The 19,479-nt window shown below is 32.7% G+C and overlaps 1 protein-coding gene across 7 annotated transcripts; it reads left to right on the forward strand.

The window, feature by feature from the left end:
• Window positions 1–16,600: 16,600 nt before the first annotated feature.
• LOC118052495 (uncharacterized) lies at window positions 16,601–19,050 on the forward strand. 7 transcript variants are annotated; one of them, XR_012168375.1, is made up of 5 exons: window positions 16,603–16,870; window positions 16,974–17,147; window positions 17,604–18,345; window positions 18,636–18,797; window positions 18,883–19,050. XR_012168375.1 is itself a non-coding variant. In XM_073405689.1 (4 exons), the coding sequence occupies exons 1-3, from the start codon at window positions 16,689–16,691 to the stop codon at window positions 17,609–17,611; spliced, it is 309 nt and encodes a 102-aa protein (XP_073261790.1). In that variant the 5' UTR covers window positions 16,603–16,688; the 3' UTR covers window positions 17,612–17,655; window positions 18,636–19,050. The 7 variants fall into 7 exon arrangements, 3 of the variants coding, with proteins under 3 accessions (XP_034919373.1, XP_073261789.1, XP_073261790.1); XR_012168376.1 differs by having other exon boundaries at window positions 16,602–16,870; window positions 17,604–17,655; window positions 18,636–19,050; XR_012168374.1 differs by having other exon boundaries at window positions 18,636–19,050.
• Window positions 19,051–19,479: the final 429 nt, after the last annotated feature.

The following is a 19,479-nucleotide window of genomic DNA, read 5'->3' on the forward strand; positions in this document are numbered from 1 at the left end:
CATAAACAAGTCTTGAAATGGCAGGATCCTCAGCTCTTAAAATAAAAAATATTTGTGTTTTTTATGGATCCAGTCCTGGGAAAGAAAAAGAGTTTTTAGAATCAGCAAATCATCTTGGTCAGGTACTAGCTGTGATGCGAACCTCGTGATCACGTGGTCACGTAACCCACACACAAAGATACCAATTCCTGGAAAGCCAAGTAAATCAGGTTTGATAGGAGTGTGACACAAAGATAACTTGTACCTAGGCACCAGCACTATTGGAAACGTAAACCCCCACTCAACGAATATTGATTCGCGAACGAGAAGTATAAGGATGACGCCACGAAGCCAGTTGTTCTTCGATAAGTCGTTTTCAGTTCTTTAGAGAACCAAGAAAGGGAGATTATCCAACCAACACACAACAAGTGCAGCAAAGAAGTTTATTGATATGAAAATTGCGTAACCTTACATGTTTGTTTATGCCTCTATTTATACTGACTCTAGACTTAAAGAAACCCTAATGGACCCCCCTTAGGTGGACTTATATGAAGCCCACTTACAATTGACCCAAATAAGTAATAATAACCCAAAAACTAAGAAGAAAATAATAAAAATCCGAGAATTACCATCCTAAATATGCTAGAATTAAATTTGTGTTGTTGCCCCCTTTCCTTTGATGTCCTTGATTAGCTTGGATAAATTTCCTCCTTTGTTGCTGATTTAATTACTTTCCTTCATATGTTAGGAAAAGCATTAAATAGTCCTTCCCTCTTTAGGAATAAGATATGGCCAACTTCCTTACTTAATTAGGAGAATAATAAGTTGTTGGCTTTTTATCCTTGTAGCATTAGGAAACAAAACAAACCTAACAAGGTTGGTATTGGGCTGGACATATCAACCCCTTGTTCCATATGAATTGGGCTCTTCTTGGACCTGAACTAGATGAATTAAAGGTTGTCCTTCATGCTCCTTAAATGTCCCAAACCCTTCTAGGTCCATCTTGCTCCATAAGTCCTTCATGCACCTCCAATGGATCGTTGGCATGATTACGCTTAGTGTTGGGCTGATCCGCATCATCCCCTCTCGCTTCAAAAGGATTCGACCTCGAATCATTGCCTACATCAAACAAAGTAAGATCAGAAACATTAAAGGTAGCACTAACACCATACTCACCTGGCAAATCAACTTTATAGGCATTGTCATTGATCCTCTCAAGGATCTGAAATGGCCCATCTCCTCGTGGTTGTAGCTTTGATTTCCTATGGGCCGGAAATCTCTCCTTGCCCATATGCACCCAAACTCAATTGTCGGGCTGAAAGACAACATGTTTGTGCCCCTTATTGGCTTTGGTCGCATACACACGATTCTTCTTTTCAATATGTTGCCGCACACTCTCATGGAGTGTTTTCACCACCTGTGCTTTACGATTACCATCCAAACTAACCCTTTCATCAACAGGCAAATGAATCAAATCCATTGGAGTTAAAGGGTTAAATCCATACACAATTTCAAATGGTGAAAATTTAGTAGTAGAGTGCACACTACGATTATATGCAAACTCTATAAATGGCAAACAATCTTCCCAATTCTTTAAGTTCTTTTGAATGACAGCACGTAGAAGTTGTGTTAAGGTCCTATTAACTACTTTGGTTTGTCCATCTGTTTGGGGGTGACAAGTAGTTGAAAACAACAATTTAGTACCCAATTTTCCCCATAATACCTTCCAAAAATAGCTAAGGAACTTAACATTTCTATCAGAAACAATGCTCTTAGGGACCCCGTGAAGTCGTACTATCTCCCTAAAGAACAAATCAGCAATGTTAGTGGCATCATCGGTTTTATGACATGGAATAAAGTGTGCCATCTTTGAAAACCTATCAACAACTACAAAGATTGAATCCCTACCCTGTTTTGACCTAGGTAAACCTAAGATGAAATCCATCGAAATGTCTACCCATGGTTCCTTAGGTACAGGAAAAGGGGTATACAAGCCATGTGGTTGAGTCCTAGACTTTGCTTTCCTACAAGTTATGCATTTATCACATATGCGCTGCACATCTTTTTTCATTTTAGGCAAAAACAAAATGCTCATGCAACACATCCAAAGTCTTAACAACACCAAAATGCCCCATCAACCCGCCCCCATGTGCTTCACGTACAAGCAATTCACGCATAGAACTTAATGGAACACATAATCGACTCTCTTTAAACAAATATCCATCAAGTTTATAAAACTTCCCAAAAGTCGAAGTTTCGCAAGCATTGTAAACATTAGCAAAATCACTATCATCCTTGTACAATTCTTTTGTGTGTTCAAATCCTAGAAATCTAGCATCCAAAGTTGATAAAAGAACATACCTGCGCGAAAGTGCATCAGCTACAATGTTTTCCAGAGGACCCAGTTCGGATGGTAGCATTTTTGTTTTATTCAGACAAGACGATAAGGATTTTCACCAAGTCAAAAGTTGGCCACCCACTCAACAATTATTTATCAAATCAATAATTCCGAATTTTGACCTATAAAAGGAGGCATTTGCCATGCATTTGGGGGCTTGGTTGTTCAGATCAAGTTCATGCTCTTTATTTCTCTCTTTATATTTTTTGTAATTCTTAAGTTTTGCTTTAATTAATTTCTTGTTTATGCTTTTCATTTCCTTTCCTTTCCTTAGTTAACTTGTATCTTATTTATGTTCTTGTTTAGTTTATTTATGTTTCTCTTCTTCATTATGTTTAGCTAAGTTTATTATGTCAAGGTGAAAAGGTTACACTAATGGTGTAAAAACAAGTATAGTGTAAACTCAACATGGACCTTAATGTTTACTATTAACATGTCTTATCTTTTTATCTTACTAATTCTTAATACCTTGGTTGTTAAATGGTTAATCTAGATTTGTGTTGTATAATACTTGGTACAACAAATGCTTGGCACTCTCATAGCCCGACCGTATGGTGTTACCTACACCTAGGCTATGAAATGAACTTGATTTGTTGTTAACATCAATTAACATCATGAATTCCTGACAATATTTAAAAGTTCGATATTATGTAAATAAGATAATTAATATGATCATGTTAATAATTTATAATGAGCTATTAATGATAAATTATCCGATTGGAACCTCCTTTGTGTGTGGTTTCCAATTGAATAATAAGAGTTTATACTATACTTGTTTGAAATACTATTGGTGGATCCTCTAACCTTGACATTTGTTTTTATCATTGTTTAATCCTTACATTAATCTTCCATCTCAAAGTTCTCATTAAATTTCTTCATCTTCTTCTTTTATTATTATTATTATTATTATTATTATTATTATTATTAGTAACTACTACTACTACTATTACTATTACTATTACTATTATTACTATTATTATTTACATTCTGTTTATATTATATATAATATATCTCTTTGATATTTTCATAAACGCAGTATATAGGCTGGAAACCTGTGACCTGATCTATTTTTTTAGATCTTCAAACTTTCTCAGGTATAACAATTTTATTATGTTTGTTGACATAATTTATAGGTTGTCTTAGAAAAATATTATTTCTCTCATGTGAGCTTCTTTTTCTTCTTCTTTTTGCTAAAATGTGGTATATTGATAAGTATTTGAGTCAGGAATACAAAAAAAATAAGTTTTCATCAAATGGACTTTTCTAACTCAAGATATTCAAGTCGAAATGCCTAAAGGTCAAAACTGACATAATGTGAGATTTGTCTTTGAAGGGTACGAATTCCTTACCCATAACCAAAAATCATAGAAAAGTTATGGATGTTAACTTTTTAATTCCACTAGATTCACTTCATTTCAACCTCCACAGCTCAATTTCTTCATAAAACATCGATTAGATGTTGAATTTGCCAATATTCAACATGGGTTGAAACATGGTCTGAATTTTATCTCTAATTTACTTCTTTTTGAATCTTACATCCAAAAGTGCCTTCAAAACATAAAAAGAGATTATCAAGGCATTTTATGTATAGAACATGGACAAAATACTAGGTAAATGTGGGTAAACTATTAAATAATATGGTTACATCAAGGACTAGGAGCAATCTTGTCTAGTATTGATTGATTTTATATGCCTCTTGGTAATAACCTAAATGGTCTATTCAACAATCAAAAAATTTTCTTTAATAAGGCGTATGGATTTATATTATTTTTCCTTACTAATGTGTTTTGGCATTGTATTCTCCTAAAATGAGCTTTGAACATTTATCCTTGTTTTATTATGTTTTCTAAATTAAAGAGATGTTAGCATTTACTAACAATGTCATCATCTTCCTCCTTACTAGGTTTAGATTATTTCTATTATGGCTAGTGTTTATGCCACTCATTATTAACTAGTCTCTTAAGTCTAAATATTTTTCCATATCACTAAGTCACAACGTTCTCATTTTTGCCTATACCTTCATCTTTTGGAAGGATGGTATAGTAGGTAGGGCATTTGCATGCCTTATAAAAAGTTATATCTTGAACTTCTATCAGCATCTCTTTATCTTTGCCATGATCTATATATTTCCTAATAGTATTAGTATCCATGACTAATTCTAACCTTTATCGTGGTTGATACATTTTATACTTCTTCTTTTACAATAAGTCATTTTATTGGATTGTTATCCACTTTAATTTTTTTTTTTTATCTAAAAAGTAAATGTGCCTAACCTCTAATGCCTTTTGAATTTGGTTTTCAAAGACAACACAACTATTAACAATATATCTCCACTAGTCATGCCACTTCTAATACTTCTTTCCTTTAATCTAATCAATAATAAGCATTGTATGGTTTCTAATGAGTTTGATTTCCCCTCATATAGTAGATGGTCAAAGATTTCTTTAACTATTTTGATATCAAAAGAGTACTCTTTATTATCATCGACAATTTTGGTAGTTTTTGCTTGTTTTCTACTAGGTTTCGTTAGCCCTTTTAAGCTTTTTTAATATAGCTAACTCAAATTGTCTTCTTTCTTTAAGTTTTATGATCGAAATTAGCTATTGTTAGACTTCCTCAATCTTTTTATTACATTATGAGGCAGTCATTGAATGTGTTATTGCAATGTCATTCAAGCTTTTTTAGGGTTTGAATTATATTTTCTCTTTGTTTTAAACCCAAGTTCTTCATTGTAGCATTTCACACATTCAATTTGCATTTATGACCTTGTTAAGCATGTGGCTTTGATATGTTTCAGTGATATTTTACCATTCACTTTTCATCAAATAACCTTTTTATTTAACATAAAGGAAAGTGTGGAGATTATTATGGTTTTGAGATTCACATTTTATAGTTTTGGGAGAGAGGTATGTCTTTTTTAGAAGAGGTAGATACATGGCAATGGGTAGCTTATCTTCTCTTGAACATCTATGGTTTTTCTCTTATTTTTTCCAATTATTTACTCAGATGACTTTATTTTTTTAGATTTGTGTAAGGTGTGTTGTTATAAAAGAAAGCTTGGTCTCACTTTAGAAAGATGGGACAATCTCATGGTTAGGTATATGACAAAAAAGGCAATACTTTTAAGTGTTTGATTAGTACTTAAAAGTGCATTTTTATCTAGGTTTTATATTATCATTTTTCACTTGAAGTATCAATAACTCTTTAACAAAAGCATGTTTTATAATAATAAGTCTGATACTATAAGATACCTTAATTTATGGTAAATGTTCATCTTAAATGCAAGTCTATCACTTAAATCAAAGGATTGATTGATGAGTTTAACTATTGAAATTTAAAAGACAAAGAGAGAGTCAAACTTAGAAAAAAAATGCTGGTTCGGTCCAAATTGAAACACTATTCGGTCATTGGGTCATATCTAGAGTTGTAGATCTTGTATTTAGGCCTACTTCATATGGATGGAAAGCTAAGATATAGGCCTAAAACTTTCATGAGGAGTGCAAGAATCAAAAAGGCTATTTTCAAGTTCAAATTGTAGCAATAACAGATCAGTTTGAATCTGTCTTGCAGCCCAGACACTGTTCAGTGTTCAGCCCATACCTCGAGTTCTACAAGTCCAAATGACCTCAATTTTTTTTCCTAGAAAGATGAGACAATTTCTTAGAACTTTCATGAGTTAAGTTTGTTCAAATTCGGACGTTATCAATGATGTTTTGTTTAGACAAGAAGATAAGGATTGTCACCAAGTCAAGATGTGGCTACCCACTCAACAATTAGTCATCAAATCAATAGTTCCAAATTTTAGCCTATAAAAGGAGGCATTTGCCATGCATTTAGGCATCTTGGTTCTTCATATCAAGATCTTGCTCTTGCTCTCTCTCTTTATATTTTTGTAATGCTTAAGTTTTGCTTTCATTAATATCTTGTTTATGCTTTTCATTTCCTTTCCTTTACTTAGTTAACTTGTATCTTATTTATATTTTTAACTTGTTTATTTATATTTCTCTTTTTCATTATGTTTAGCTAAGTTTATTATGTCAATGTGAAAAGATTACACTAATGGTGTAAGAATAAGTATAGTGTAAACTCAACATGACTTTCAATGCTTATATCCTAAAAAACTTACTATTAACATGTCTTCTCATTTTTATCTTATTAATTCTTAATACCTTGCTTGTTAAATAGTTAATCTAGATTTTTGTTTTATAACACTTGGTACAACAAATGCTTGGCACTTTCATAACCCAACCATATGGTATAACCTACACCTATGCTATGAAAGGAACTTGATTTGTTGTTAACATAAGTTAACATCATGAATTCCTAACAATATTTAAAAGTTTGGTGTTACTTAAATGAGATAATTAATATGATCATATTAACAATTTATAATGAGCTATTAATGACAAATCTTCCGATTGGAACCTCCTTTGTGTGTGATTTCCAGTTGAGTAATAAAAAGAGTTTATACTATACTTATTTGAAATACCATTAGTAGATCCTCTAACCTAGACATTTGTTTTTATCATTGTTTAATCCTCACATTAATCAAACATCTCAAAGTCCTCTTTAACTTCTTCTTATTATTATTATTATTATCATTATTGTTATTATTATTTATAATTTATATAGTCAACCTCCCTATGGTTCGATCCTGGTCTTGCCGGGTTATTTATTACTTCGACACTCCTACACTTAGGAGAAGACATCAATCTTTTGGTCGTGTTAACTGGATAGGTTGGAATAGTATTTTAGGTTGTGGCCAAACCTATTGGTATTTTCTCTCCTTGTTCCTCACCTTGATTTTCTCTCACATAGTCTCATGCTTGCCTTTTAGCTTTATTTGATCATCATACACCTATTTGGGTGTAAGAGGTACATGAGTGATAATTTTATCATCTCTTACAATAGTATATATATATTTTTAACCCCATCATGACTTGTCTTCCTATCATACTACCATGGCCTCCCCAATAAGATATGACTCATTTGTATTGGTACCACATCACATAGAATTTCATCCATATACTTCCCAATATTATTCAACCATTGCAATCTATCCTAGTATGCTTAACAATATACAAATTCAGTTTATTAACAGGGTAGTGCTAGCTAGTAGCCATATTAGTATAACTCCCACTGTTAATAATCAAACTATACACCTTGTTTTGTACATAACATCACATATGAAAGATGTTTTCCCTTTGATGATCACTATCATCTTCATTGACCTGAATATGAAGTGTATGCCTTATAACCAAGGATTCCTCAACAGATAATGCCAATTAATTCTGAATACAATCCTTCAATGGTGGCATGGCTTTACAATCTGATTGGGTACTCTTGAATTCCACATCACCATTATCTTTTTATTTGGACACACTATAGCATATTGTCCAAGCCCCTGACACCTGATGTTAACCCTGGGAAAAAAATAAAGGTTGCTTAAATTACTAACTACATGAGAAATAAAAGTGAAGAAATTCATGCATAGGGTTAAATAAAAACAGGAATTCAGAAATTTTTTGATAAAAAATTTTGAGCGAAATAATTCAAGACATTATAAATTAACCCAATAATGTTGAGGGTTGGATTTAATTGAACAAAATAAACTTCTAGGGTGGAGTTATAAGAAATGAAAAGAATATACCTTGATTTTAAGAAGAACAAAAAATGAGGGTAAAAATAATACACTTAAAAGAAATGGTTCCTAAGTACAAATAAGAGAAATTATAGAGTATAAATACTCTTCTCCTTACCAAAACTTTGCAGCAACCAAAAAAAAAAAAGAAAAAGAGAGTTTTTGTATCCATTCTTGTAAAACCAAGAGAAAAACACCAAAATTTCAAGAACCCATCCAAGATTAAGGGTTTATAGATGGAATAAATACTTATAGGCAAGGGATTAACAAGAAAATTGAACAAGAAGAGAAGAAGAAGGGTCGACTATCATTAGAAAAGAAATGAGGGAATTGAAAATCTTCAATTGGTTGAAGATCAAAACCTTAATTCTTACTGGGTAAATTGTTGCAAACATGATCTTATAATTCATTTCAAATTCAATAATGAATTGATGCCTTGATTTTGAATTATAGATTAGGGTTCGTAGACTTGAATGCGAAGAAAAAAGTATTTGTTGTTAAAATTAAGTTAATTCATGTGTGGTATGTGATTGGGGATGCAAAACCATGATAATTTACCAAGAAAATATAGTTTGTGAAAGTTATGTGTGAAGGGAAGGGGGTGACACATCTGGACAAACTCGTCTCCTAACTTTTGGTAAGATTTCGGATAGGAGGATGAGGGAATTATGACCAGGTTTTTTCATAGAGATTGTAGTTTTGGATGGTAAAATTGGTCTTGCTCAATTTGGAACTGTAAAACTCCATATATGAGTTATCAGCCGAGATTCAATCAATTAAGGACTATAAGCCATTAAAATCATACCAAAAATCTTTAGAATGCCTTACCAAGCAAGTAATTAAACTCTAAACACTATCCAATTCAATCTTTCAACTCCTCTTTTTCTTTAATCTTGGTCGAACTTCCCTTCTCCTTCTCTAATTCACCTTCACTAGATTTTTCTTCCTTCCAATTAATGCTCACTAAGCTTGGTTAATGTTCCCTCAAGATCTCCTCTTAAGATTTTATGTTTCCTTTACCATTTATCTCTCTCATATGATAGTTTCCCCTCTTTCTTTCTTTTTTTTTTTTCTTGCCTAAGCACACATACATGCCCACTTATATTTATGTATTAACTTTTTACCAAATTCCCTTTATATCCCAAATAGTAAATTTATTGTTCTTGCGATAAAATTCCTAGATTCTGGTATTTGTCTATATAAACTTTTTACCTGAGTGAATTAGAATTTCAATTAGTTAAATATTGATAATTTTATTTTCAGGTAACTCACTCCCAGTAATATTTTATTCACTTTTCTATACTTATTTATTTATTTATTTATTTGTATTTATTTTGTTCCAATGCTTATTTGGTACTTTTGATAAATCTATTCTATAAGCACTTAGATTGCTTTTCTGCCTAATTTTCAACTAGGGTTTACATTCTCGCCTTTCTATAAGAAATTTCATCCTTGAAATTTGAGTAATGTGCCTGAGTCTATAAACAAGTTGGGAAAGTTTCGGCTCATTTCTGATTCTCTTTCCCATGTTTGTTCTTTGATTTGTGAGCTTCGCAATAAGACTCTAAAAAAAGGGATTTTCTTGTTATGAAGTTCCTTCTCGCCCCAATCAAGTATCTTTATCAGTTTTACCTCAAGTGTTAAGTCTTCTTTCACCTCCACTAGCACTTGAGGTAACACCCTCGAAAGGGTCTATATTACCTTTTCACAGCAAAGAAACATGGAATACATTGTGAACCTTGGTTAGTTGTGAGGGCAAGTTTATTTCATATGCTAAGATTCTATATGTTTCAAGATTTTAAATGGTCCAATGAACCCCATAGCTTACTTCCCCTTCATGCTGAATCTCAGCATGTGTTTCCCTGGAACTACCTTAAAAAATACTCTATCTTCAAGACAAAATTCAAGGGATCTTCTTTGAATATTTGCATACCTCTTCTTTCTATCCTGAGCCACCTTCATTCAATCCTTACTGATCCCTACTTTTTCAGTAGTGATCTGTACTAATTCTGCTCCATACAACTTTTGATCCCTAACTTCTTCCCAACATAAGGATGTCCTACACTTCCTGCCATAAAGAGCTTTAAATGGGCAATTCAAATTATTGTTGATAACTATTGTTGTACATGAATTCTACTAACAACAAGTGCTCCTCCCAATTTCCATTAAATTTCAAAGCATGTGCCCTTAGTAAATCCTCTAGGATCTAAATAACTCTCATATTAGCCATCATTCTACTGATGGAAGGTAGTGCTAATATTCAATTGTGTTCCGAAGGCACATTATATGCTTGGCCAGAGACATGAAGTAAACCTTGGGTCTCTGTCTGAAATAATTGATATCGGAACTCCATAAAGCCTCACAACTTTGTTCACACAAATCTTAGCCAACTTGTCAACTGAATCCGTCATTTTTACTGGTATGAAAAGGACAAACTTAGTTAGTCGATTCATAATAACCCTGATTGCATAATTTCCCTTCTTCCCCCTAGGTAGACCCGACACAAAGTCCACTGTGATCATCTCCCACTTCCATTCAGGGATTGATAATGGTTGCAACAATCCTACCGGCTTTCAATGCTCTACTTTTACTTGTTGGCAAATACCACATTTTGTCACGTAGTAAGTCATTTCTTTTCTCATATTTGGACACTAGTAGTACAATTTCAAATCCTAGTATATCTTATTAGTACCTGGTTGTACAATGAACTTAGACTTGTGGGCCTCTCAAAGTAACTTTTGTTTAATGTCTTTGTTGTCAAGTACAAACATGCATCATCCAAACATCACTATTCCATCATCTCTTATTTAGAAAAGAGTTTCACCCCTCGATTTCAGTTTGATTCTCATTTTTAACACTTCATAATGAAACTGTTGTACCTCTAATATTTGATCGTAATATCCTGACTTCACCCTTAGTTGAGCCATTAAGGATCCTTCCAGACTAACATTTAAAATTGTCCTAATCGCTTTAGCTCAATCACGGTGTTCTCATCCCAAGTTGATGGTCCACCCACATTTGCCTTGTCTTTACAGCAAAGAGCATCCGAGACTACATTTGCTTTCTCTGGATAATAATAAATAATGCACTTGTAGTCTAAAATTAATTCGCTTTCCCTGATTGAGGGCGGCTGGACTAATGGTCATGGTTGCTGTATTGGTGGAGACGGCCCTATCGTTGCTGAGAGAAGGAGCGTTGATCACGATTGAAGCTGCTGTGAGGAGTACATGAAGTGGACGGCTGAGGCTGGCGTTTTGGGGCTGTTTCATGATAGCTTTGGGGCTGATTTCAGAGCTGTTTGGGGGCTGTTTTCGGGCTGAAAAAATGGAGAAAATGGTGGCTATGGAAATCGCGATGGCTGGAAGTGAAGAGGGTGAGGATGCTGGCGTAGTGTTTGTATTTGTGATGATGTGTATGGTAATCGGAAAGGAAGGGTTGTGGGGAGGAACTGGATCAGTTTTGTGTCCCAGAATCAGAAAATTAATTAGCCCTGTACATTTATTTAACTTGGAGGAACTCCGCTCAGTCAAGAGATTTCTGATTTTTTAATTCCCCCCTCTTTAATAGTGCAGTAGGATCTGTTTATATAATGTAATCCTAAATGATATGGAATTCAAAGTCTTAAACATTCTATCATTTTCTTTAAATTCAAATTTTGATTAAGTTTAAAATCAAGAAGGATTGACTAAATATTATGTGATTTGTTTCATATTCAAAACAAATATTAATTATAGCCCTTAATTCTTCTATACATTATTGAATTGCATCCTCGGTAAAAAAATCAAACCCTCATTTTTTTTATTCTAAATGTGAATCCTTTTAAAATTAAATTAAAAACAAATGGGTTAAAATTAAAAATTATAATAGAATGTATATTAAAATTATACATTTAATTTTGCAAATATATATATATATATATATATATATATTAGCATAATCTAGTTGTTTATAGCTTTTAATGTTTATTCGGTAGATGAAATGGTCGACTGATTCAAATTGATCAAGTCAATCAGTAGACCAGTTCCTACAGATTTCTAGGTGTTCATCTCGGATGAACAAGCGGTCGATCGATTCACTTGGTATAGCCAAGTAGTTGACCGGTTCAACTTCAAGATTTAAATTTGACAAATTTAAACTTGGTGAATTTTGAGCTGACTTAATGCATTTCAAACCTATAATGTATGTCATGTGAAGTGTGTGAGTTCATTTTAATTTGTTTTATCAAGTAGGGTATAAAAATTTATATAATTTACACTAAAATGAATCCTTAAAAACTAAGTCTTCACTTGTTTTATATCTTGGATTTGTTGATTGATTTTTTCATTTAATTTTTCATTCTTGTTAATGTCATCTTCATATAAAACCTATTTAAACTTATTCTTAACCAAGCATATCATTTGTCTATTTTTATTTAATTGTTATCATCAAAATATATAAATATTAATATGTGACCTAAAGGTCAATAATCTTTTATTTTTTTATGATGACAATTAATTGATAAGTATAGATATAAAAACAATATCCCCTTACACACACACACACACGTTTCTACCCCTTATTGATATAACCAATATGAATTGTTTTATATCTATTTGCTTTTTTTCTCCAAATCTTTCTTCTTTGTCATCAACGAAAAGTAATAGGAAAGCATAAAAGCATAGGGAAATTGAATATAAAAACATGCCATAATGTTCAAAATGTAATATACGTTGTAATTATGGAAAGAAAATACAAAAACATGAAAATAGAAAATCATGAAAATAGAAAAATGCTTTTGATACAATCTTCTAGGGTGGTGGATATCAAGATAGTAGATTTACCATCATGGTTTTTATATCTTATAAGTTGTTGGCCATATGCTCTTGATTGGTTATGATATGCACTTGAGAGTCTCGATCGAAGATAACTGACATCCATCTCAATATAGGTTATGTGATCTTCCATCCTAGATCTATATGAACAAGTACTAGCATCTTTAGAGGAGGAAGTTGTCAGTGGTGTCTCAAACATATCAACAAACTCATTATCACCACTAACATGCAATTCTTCTTCTTCATCATGCTCTTCCTCAGCATGAGCTTCCACTTGGTCTCTGGTGACCCGACCACCTTCCTCGATTAATACAAATTTCATTTTAGTGAGGATTTTATGGTCTATATATAGAAGCTTAGAATACAGTGTCCTATCCATACTTGCTTTCCTCGATTAATACAAATTTCATTTTAGTGAGGATTTTATGGTCTATATATAGAAGCTTAGAATACGGTGTCCTATCCATACTTGTTAGCACAATATCAAAATGCTAAAAAATGGTGGTTAAACATTAATCATAAGGTAATGACAGTGTCCTATCCATAATCATATTCTTTATCATTATGTATGGCAAGTTTATAGGCCTTCTTCTAATCATGCTATTAATTAAGCACATATCTATAAAAATAACATCCCCATAGTGCCTTTTTTGGGCAAGATATTATGTGTTATGATCTTATGTAGCAATCTAGGCCTAAACATCAAGCCTTGACTTTTAATTTTAGCACCTGGTGTAAAATCATATCTACCAGTGTGCATTATGACCATATCATCATACACAAATCCATCAATAACAGGGATAATCTTCATCTCAACAACATGATGGCCATCATTACTAATACCCCAAATATTGTCTAATATAGCACAATTAAACTATATACTCTTATTTTAAAGACTACTAGTATATGAGTTTTTTTTTTTCATATTATAAATCATACTCCAACTCATTTCATCAATCAATGATTCCATCCCAAATTCATTTAAATCATTTCCTATATATCTTTCAATAGCAATAGCTCTATTTTATAAAATAATCATATACCTTTCCACATTATCACATGGAAGAGAAGGAGGATCATTGGCTTGTTTTCTCATTGATTCAACATCCCGAGAACGGTTCTTAGGTGCCATACCCTTTGAAACTTGAAGCAGTTGACTTGAAAAGGTTGGGTGTTGTTGAAATTTGAGAGATTTGTAGAGAGGGTTTTGAGTTAGAGTTTTCAAAATTGATTTGAAGATTTTATGAGCTATTGGAAAAGGAAAACAATATTTATACTGTCATGCAAACTGGTCAACCAATTGCCTTGAGTTAATTAAACTGGTAGACTGGTTTAACCTCAAGCTTGAAATTTTCCAATTTTCTCTTTGATCCTTCTTATACATTTAAAAGGGATCCTTTCATATAGGAATTATGTCCAAAACCCAAGGAAATCAAGGGGTTAAAAATTAAAATTTTGAGCAGTAGCTAAACTATCTGTGCTTTGTCTTAATCGGTCGGTCGGTTGATCTACTTGTGTGAATTGATTGACTGATTCACACAAAATTTAGATTTTTCTGTAGTTTCTCTCTTAGATATATTTTATGAGTCCAAATATACCTTTTTGTTCAACTTATAGACTAAAAAATAGAACCTATCTAAAACCTTAAAATGTTACTATTCACACATTAGCAAATACTTTGTTTCTCTGATTCAATTGGTTTCATTGGTGTCACAAACCAGTTGACCGATTTATCCCAAAGTTGCATTGGCAATGATTTTTGCAGCATAACAAATTTTTCATGCTAAGGGGTATACATTTTATCTCTCAATTATGTCTAACTTATTTCTAAAAAAAATATACACGCAAAGATAAAACCTCAAATGTCATTAGCTTAAATAAAGCCTAAATTCCTATTTATTTCGCAAAAGTGATCCTTACCTAAAGGCTTTATAAAAATATCTGCTAGTTGATGTTTTGTGCTTACAAACTCAAGAACAATATCACCATTCATCATGTGATCTCTTAGGAAGTGATGTTTCACTTTAATATGTTTTGTATGCGATAATCACACTTTAATATGTTCTATAGGATTCTTAAACAAACTTAGTGCATTAGTGTTATCATACTTAATAGGTATATAATCAAAATTAAGTCTAAAGTCTTTTAAGGTTTGTTTTATCCATAAGTTTTATGCACAACAACTACCAACTTCTATATATTCTGCTTCAGTTGTTGATAGGGCTATCAAGTTTTGTTTCTTACTTGACCAAGATACTAGTGATGATCCTAAAAAATAAAATGTTCCAGTAGTACTTTTTCTATTAACCTTACACTCAACAAAATTAGCATTTAAATAGCTAATCAAACTCAATTCGCTTTCTTTTTAATACCATAACCCTAAATTAATTATACCATGCAAATATCTAAAATGTGTTTATTAATAGTTATATGGGATTCTTTAGTATATGCTTGAAAACATGCACATAAACAAATACAAAACATAATATCAAGTCTACTTGCAGCTACATGCAAAAGTGAGCTAATCATACCTCAATATTTGATGATGTATACATTCTTAACATTTACATCCATATTAAACTTGGTTGATGTTCATATAGGCGTGTCGTCTTCTTTGACATGTACCATCCCAAATCTCTTTAGTAAATCCTTGATGTATATGCTTTGGTTGATGAAGATGCCATCTCTTGTTTGCTTGATTTGCAATTTAAGGAAGAAGTTCAATTCTCTTATCATGTTCATTATGAATTCTTCTTGCATGCATTTTGTAAATTCTTTACAAAGAGTTTTGTTAGTAGCATCAAATATAATATCATCAACATATATTTTTACAAGCAAGATATCTTATCTTTTTTCTTTATGAAGAAGGTAGAGTGTCAATTTTACCAATATTGAAATCATTATCAATAATAAAAAAAGATTTTAAGCTACCATGTTCTTTATGCTTGTAAAGGGTGATTATAGGATTGAGTCCCACCTTAGTGAATCCATTAGCTAATACACGGTAAATCACAAGACACACATTTCTTAAATGATTTTCACAAAAGGTTATGATGCATCTGAAGATATTAACATTTGTTGATGCTATATTTATTGTTATGTTTTTAATATTTGTTCTTGACAATCAAATACAATACATAGTATAAGTGTATGAATGTTGTCATTTCATCACAGTCACTCTTTCATAAAATCAGTATGTGGTTATTTTTTTTGCATGAAAGATCCAGGAGAGGAGGATAGGTAATTTAATCCAGTCCGAAATTATTATATGTATATTATCTCATTTAAAGTATTTTTAATATAGTTATTTTAGTATATAAATAATGAGTCTTATTCGGATTTTATTGAAAAGTGTTTGTATCAATATATAATAATAATAATAATAATAATAACTATCTAAGACCTTATGAATATATAAATTTAAATATTAATTGGGATTAAATCTATTTTTTTAAGAAGAATTCTCAAATGCATTCATTCTAATTAAATTCGTTTTAAAGTTGATTCCAAAATTCAAAATCAAGAAGAGAGCATTCCCTTTTATCTATCCGGTATGTAATTACATGGAAAGTAAAACTGTAAACTGCTATAATTTTCAGTTACCAAAAATATTTTTATTTTTAGGTCTTGAATGAAAAACATGGGAATGCGTATTTCATAATTAATTAACATTAGATGCAACCCAACCCACCCAACCCAATTCAACTAACCCAAGCAAAGCAAAGCCAAGCCTCGTCCAGCCCGGCCTTACCCAAGCAATCCTTCTCCAGTTCTGGTCTTGTATTTGGCCGTTTCTCTCTTAAACCCTAAGTAAACCCTCAAAAGGCAGGCTTGCTTTCATTTTCATTCCATCAATTCAATGGCCTCCTCCTCTTCATCTTGCAGGAAATTTATCTCCAAATCATCTCTATCGTCCATCAAATCAGCCATCAGATCATCTAAGGCTCCTAAATCTCCCTCCACCCCCACCAGATCTGCCACCGCTTCTCACTTCCTTCTCCCATCCAAACCACCATCCTCCTCTCGATTCTCCTTTTCCAGGTTAACTCACTCTTACGGATACACGTATATATCTGTAACTTTATGTATGTATATATAGGGTGTGTTTTAAATTTATTAACTCATTGATTTTGTGTGTCCGTAGGGCACCATGTGAGTTGGGATGCGTTCAGTCGCTGCTGCCACTACACAGCGCGGTGGCGGCGTCGAGGATGACATCATGCTTAAGTACCACATCCAGGAATTTCCGAGCGCTCTCTCAGGGTACACTCTGCTGCACTTCTCCCGGCCTCTAATACTAGCTTTTATTGTTTCTCTAGTGAGTATTCCCGAATTTTTCTTCTTCATTCTGGAAATGTTTAATTTCTCCTATGATTTAGTGAATGAATAATGAAGCGTTTAATTCAATTCGATTTATCTTTTTGAAATTGGAATTTAAAATTCCAATGGATGTACTACTGAAAATTGCTGAAAAAAGAAGTTTTTGCAGTTGAAGAATTACAAGTTTAGTTTGGGTTTGACGTGGCGAGTTAATGCTTGCTTAGTATATAAATTTGATCAGGGTATTAATTAGAAATTGAAGAGTCTAGTGCTAGTGCTAAAATTAAGATTCTTTATCCAGGTTGTATCTTTGCTTGAGCTTGTTGGGCTCATTTTTTGTACATTAAGCTGGCATTACGTTGTTAAGACAAATTGAGGGTGTCGAGCGGGATGAGAATTGAGAGTGCTTTAATCAGGTTTAACGCAATCTGACTGGAATATTTGGTTCCTGCAGGTACATAATTCAAAGAAAAAAACTGGGGACTTGTTGTCTGCATCGTTGTCAAGTATGAAACTATGAGTGCTTTTTTAATCATCTTAAAAATATTTGGTTATATCAAAGTGGAGGCCTTCGTTCCATGTTGATGAATGCCCATGTCAATGCTGCTCTCTAAACTTGTTTGGATGATGTTAAACCAGCCCTTAAACGTAACATGCATGGGCTTCTCTTGCGTCAGTGTAACATAGGAGCAACCAGTGTTCTTGATTTGTTAGAATCCGCTTTCTGTTTTATTGGTAATTTTTTCTGGGATAGTTTGCGATCTTTTCAGCTAAACTCAATTTTAACTTTCTGTAATAAAAGTATTCAATCATAGGATAACTGGTTTCTGTACTCATTTAGTTACCAACCAAAACAATAAACTTTGATGGTTTTCAGAACAATTTAGCCTATCATTCAATGCAGATGTTAGTGAGATCGTTTTGTTAATTCTGAAACACATATCACAAAATACTGGTGCCAATTATGGTAGAGGAATTGACAAGCTAGTGTGTGGTTAAAATGTGAAGCTGGTCAGACGGGTTCAAAAAGGTCAATGAAGTTGTCAGAGTCCTTTTCTTTTTCCTTTATAATAAGCTTGAACTTTATGCACATCAAGTAATGTATCTGTGAGGAATTTAGAATACCTTGGTAACTTAACTGCTACATTTCCCAAATGGAGTTGATTGTACGTGAGACATGTTTGCTGTTTTTGGAGGTGGGTCTTGTCAATCAACCATACAATCTATGACTTGAAAACAATGTGGAACTTCGTTGGATGATGTTTCATGTGACAATTATTAGATACTATGCATTGTCATTTATAGAAAATTATGAAAGGAAGTTCAATGATCACTATGGAATTCGTGGTTCCATAAATAACACGATATAGAAAGTTTTCTTAGGATTATCACATGCGTTAAGCTTGCAATACAGAAAGAGTTGTTTTGTTAATGTACGTCGATGTCTTTTTTTTTTTTTTTTGATGACCCTGGGTGTCCGGGTCAGCTTACGCGCACCACAACTAATCCCAGGACCTACTGAACATCCTGCAAGCCCAGTAGACAGGTAAGGCACCGCGGGGGTGACAGGCTGGTACTCTTGAGGATCGAACCCAGGACCTTCGCAAAGGCAAGCCTTGCAGTTGACCAATGGGCTAGACCCTCAAGTGTATGTACGTCGATGTCTTGTTCTTTCGTTAAGGAGGGCGCTTGTCTGTTATCTGATCCTGTGTTTGTGGTGTTCATTTCTTTAGAGCTTGGTTTGCAAGTTCCAAGGTGACCTGTTAGGAGAGATCAGAATAATGGGAGGTTTATTTGTGTACATGTCTTGCAGTCAATTTGTTTTGTTGCACATTATATTGATTTTGTTAATGTAAATATATTTAATTTATTAATAAAGGTTTATGTATTTGTAATATTCATTATATATTTAATTAATAAATCTAAAGTAAAAATAAAGTTCTTGAAGCAAAAATATTTTGCAAAGGAAATTAAGAAATTGTTATAATTATGGGATTTCTATTAGATCAAAACATTATTTCTAAATGTTTATATTCAATGTTGTACTAGAACCAGACATTAATTAAAGTTTTTGAAACTAATACATATTATGTTTTTTTTATATATATAAAAACAAAGCAGTTACTCTCATAAGTTGAGATATGAGGGATATATAGAACTAAAATGTATGTGTTTGAGATATGAGGGATATATAGAACTAAAATGTATGTGTTTGTCGGATGACATACACAATTATATATTGAATTGACTCACATGAAAATTTCATATGGTGCGTTCGCATGTGTCTATGAAAAGCATAGTTTTAAGACCCGGCTTGGTGGCCGACCCGG

This window comes from Populus alba, chromosome 17, assembly GCF_005239225.2.
Source record: "Populus alba chromosome 17, ASM523922v2, whole genome shotgun sequence".
Lineage (NCBI taxonomy): Eukaryota > Viridiplantae > Streptophyta > Magnoliopsida > Malpighiales > Salicaceae > Populus > Populus alba.

Bases quoted from the DNA above. Each gene is read 5' to 3' on its own strand.
- LOC118052495 (XM_073405688.1), top strand. From the start codon at position 16,689: ATGGCCTCCTCCTCTTCATCTTGCAGGAAATTTATCTCCAAATCATCT. The intron at 16,871-16,973 runs GTTAACTCACTC...GTGTGTCCGTAG, and splicing joins TCTCGATTCTCCTTTTCCAG to GGCACCATGTGAGTTGGGAT.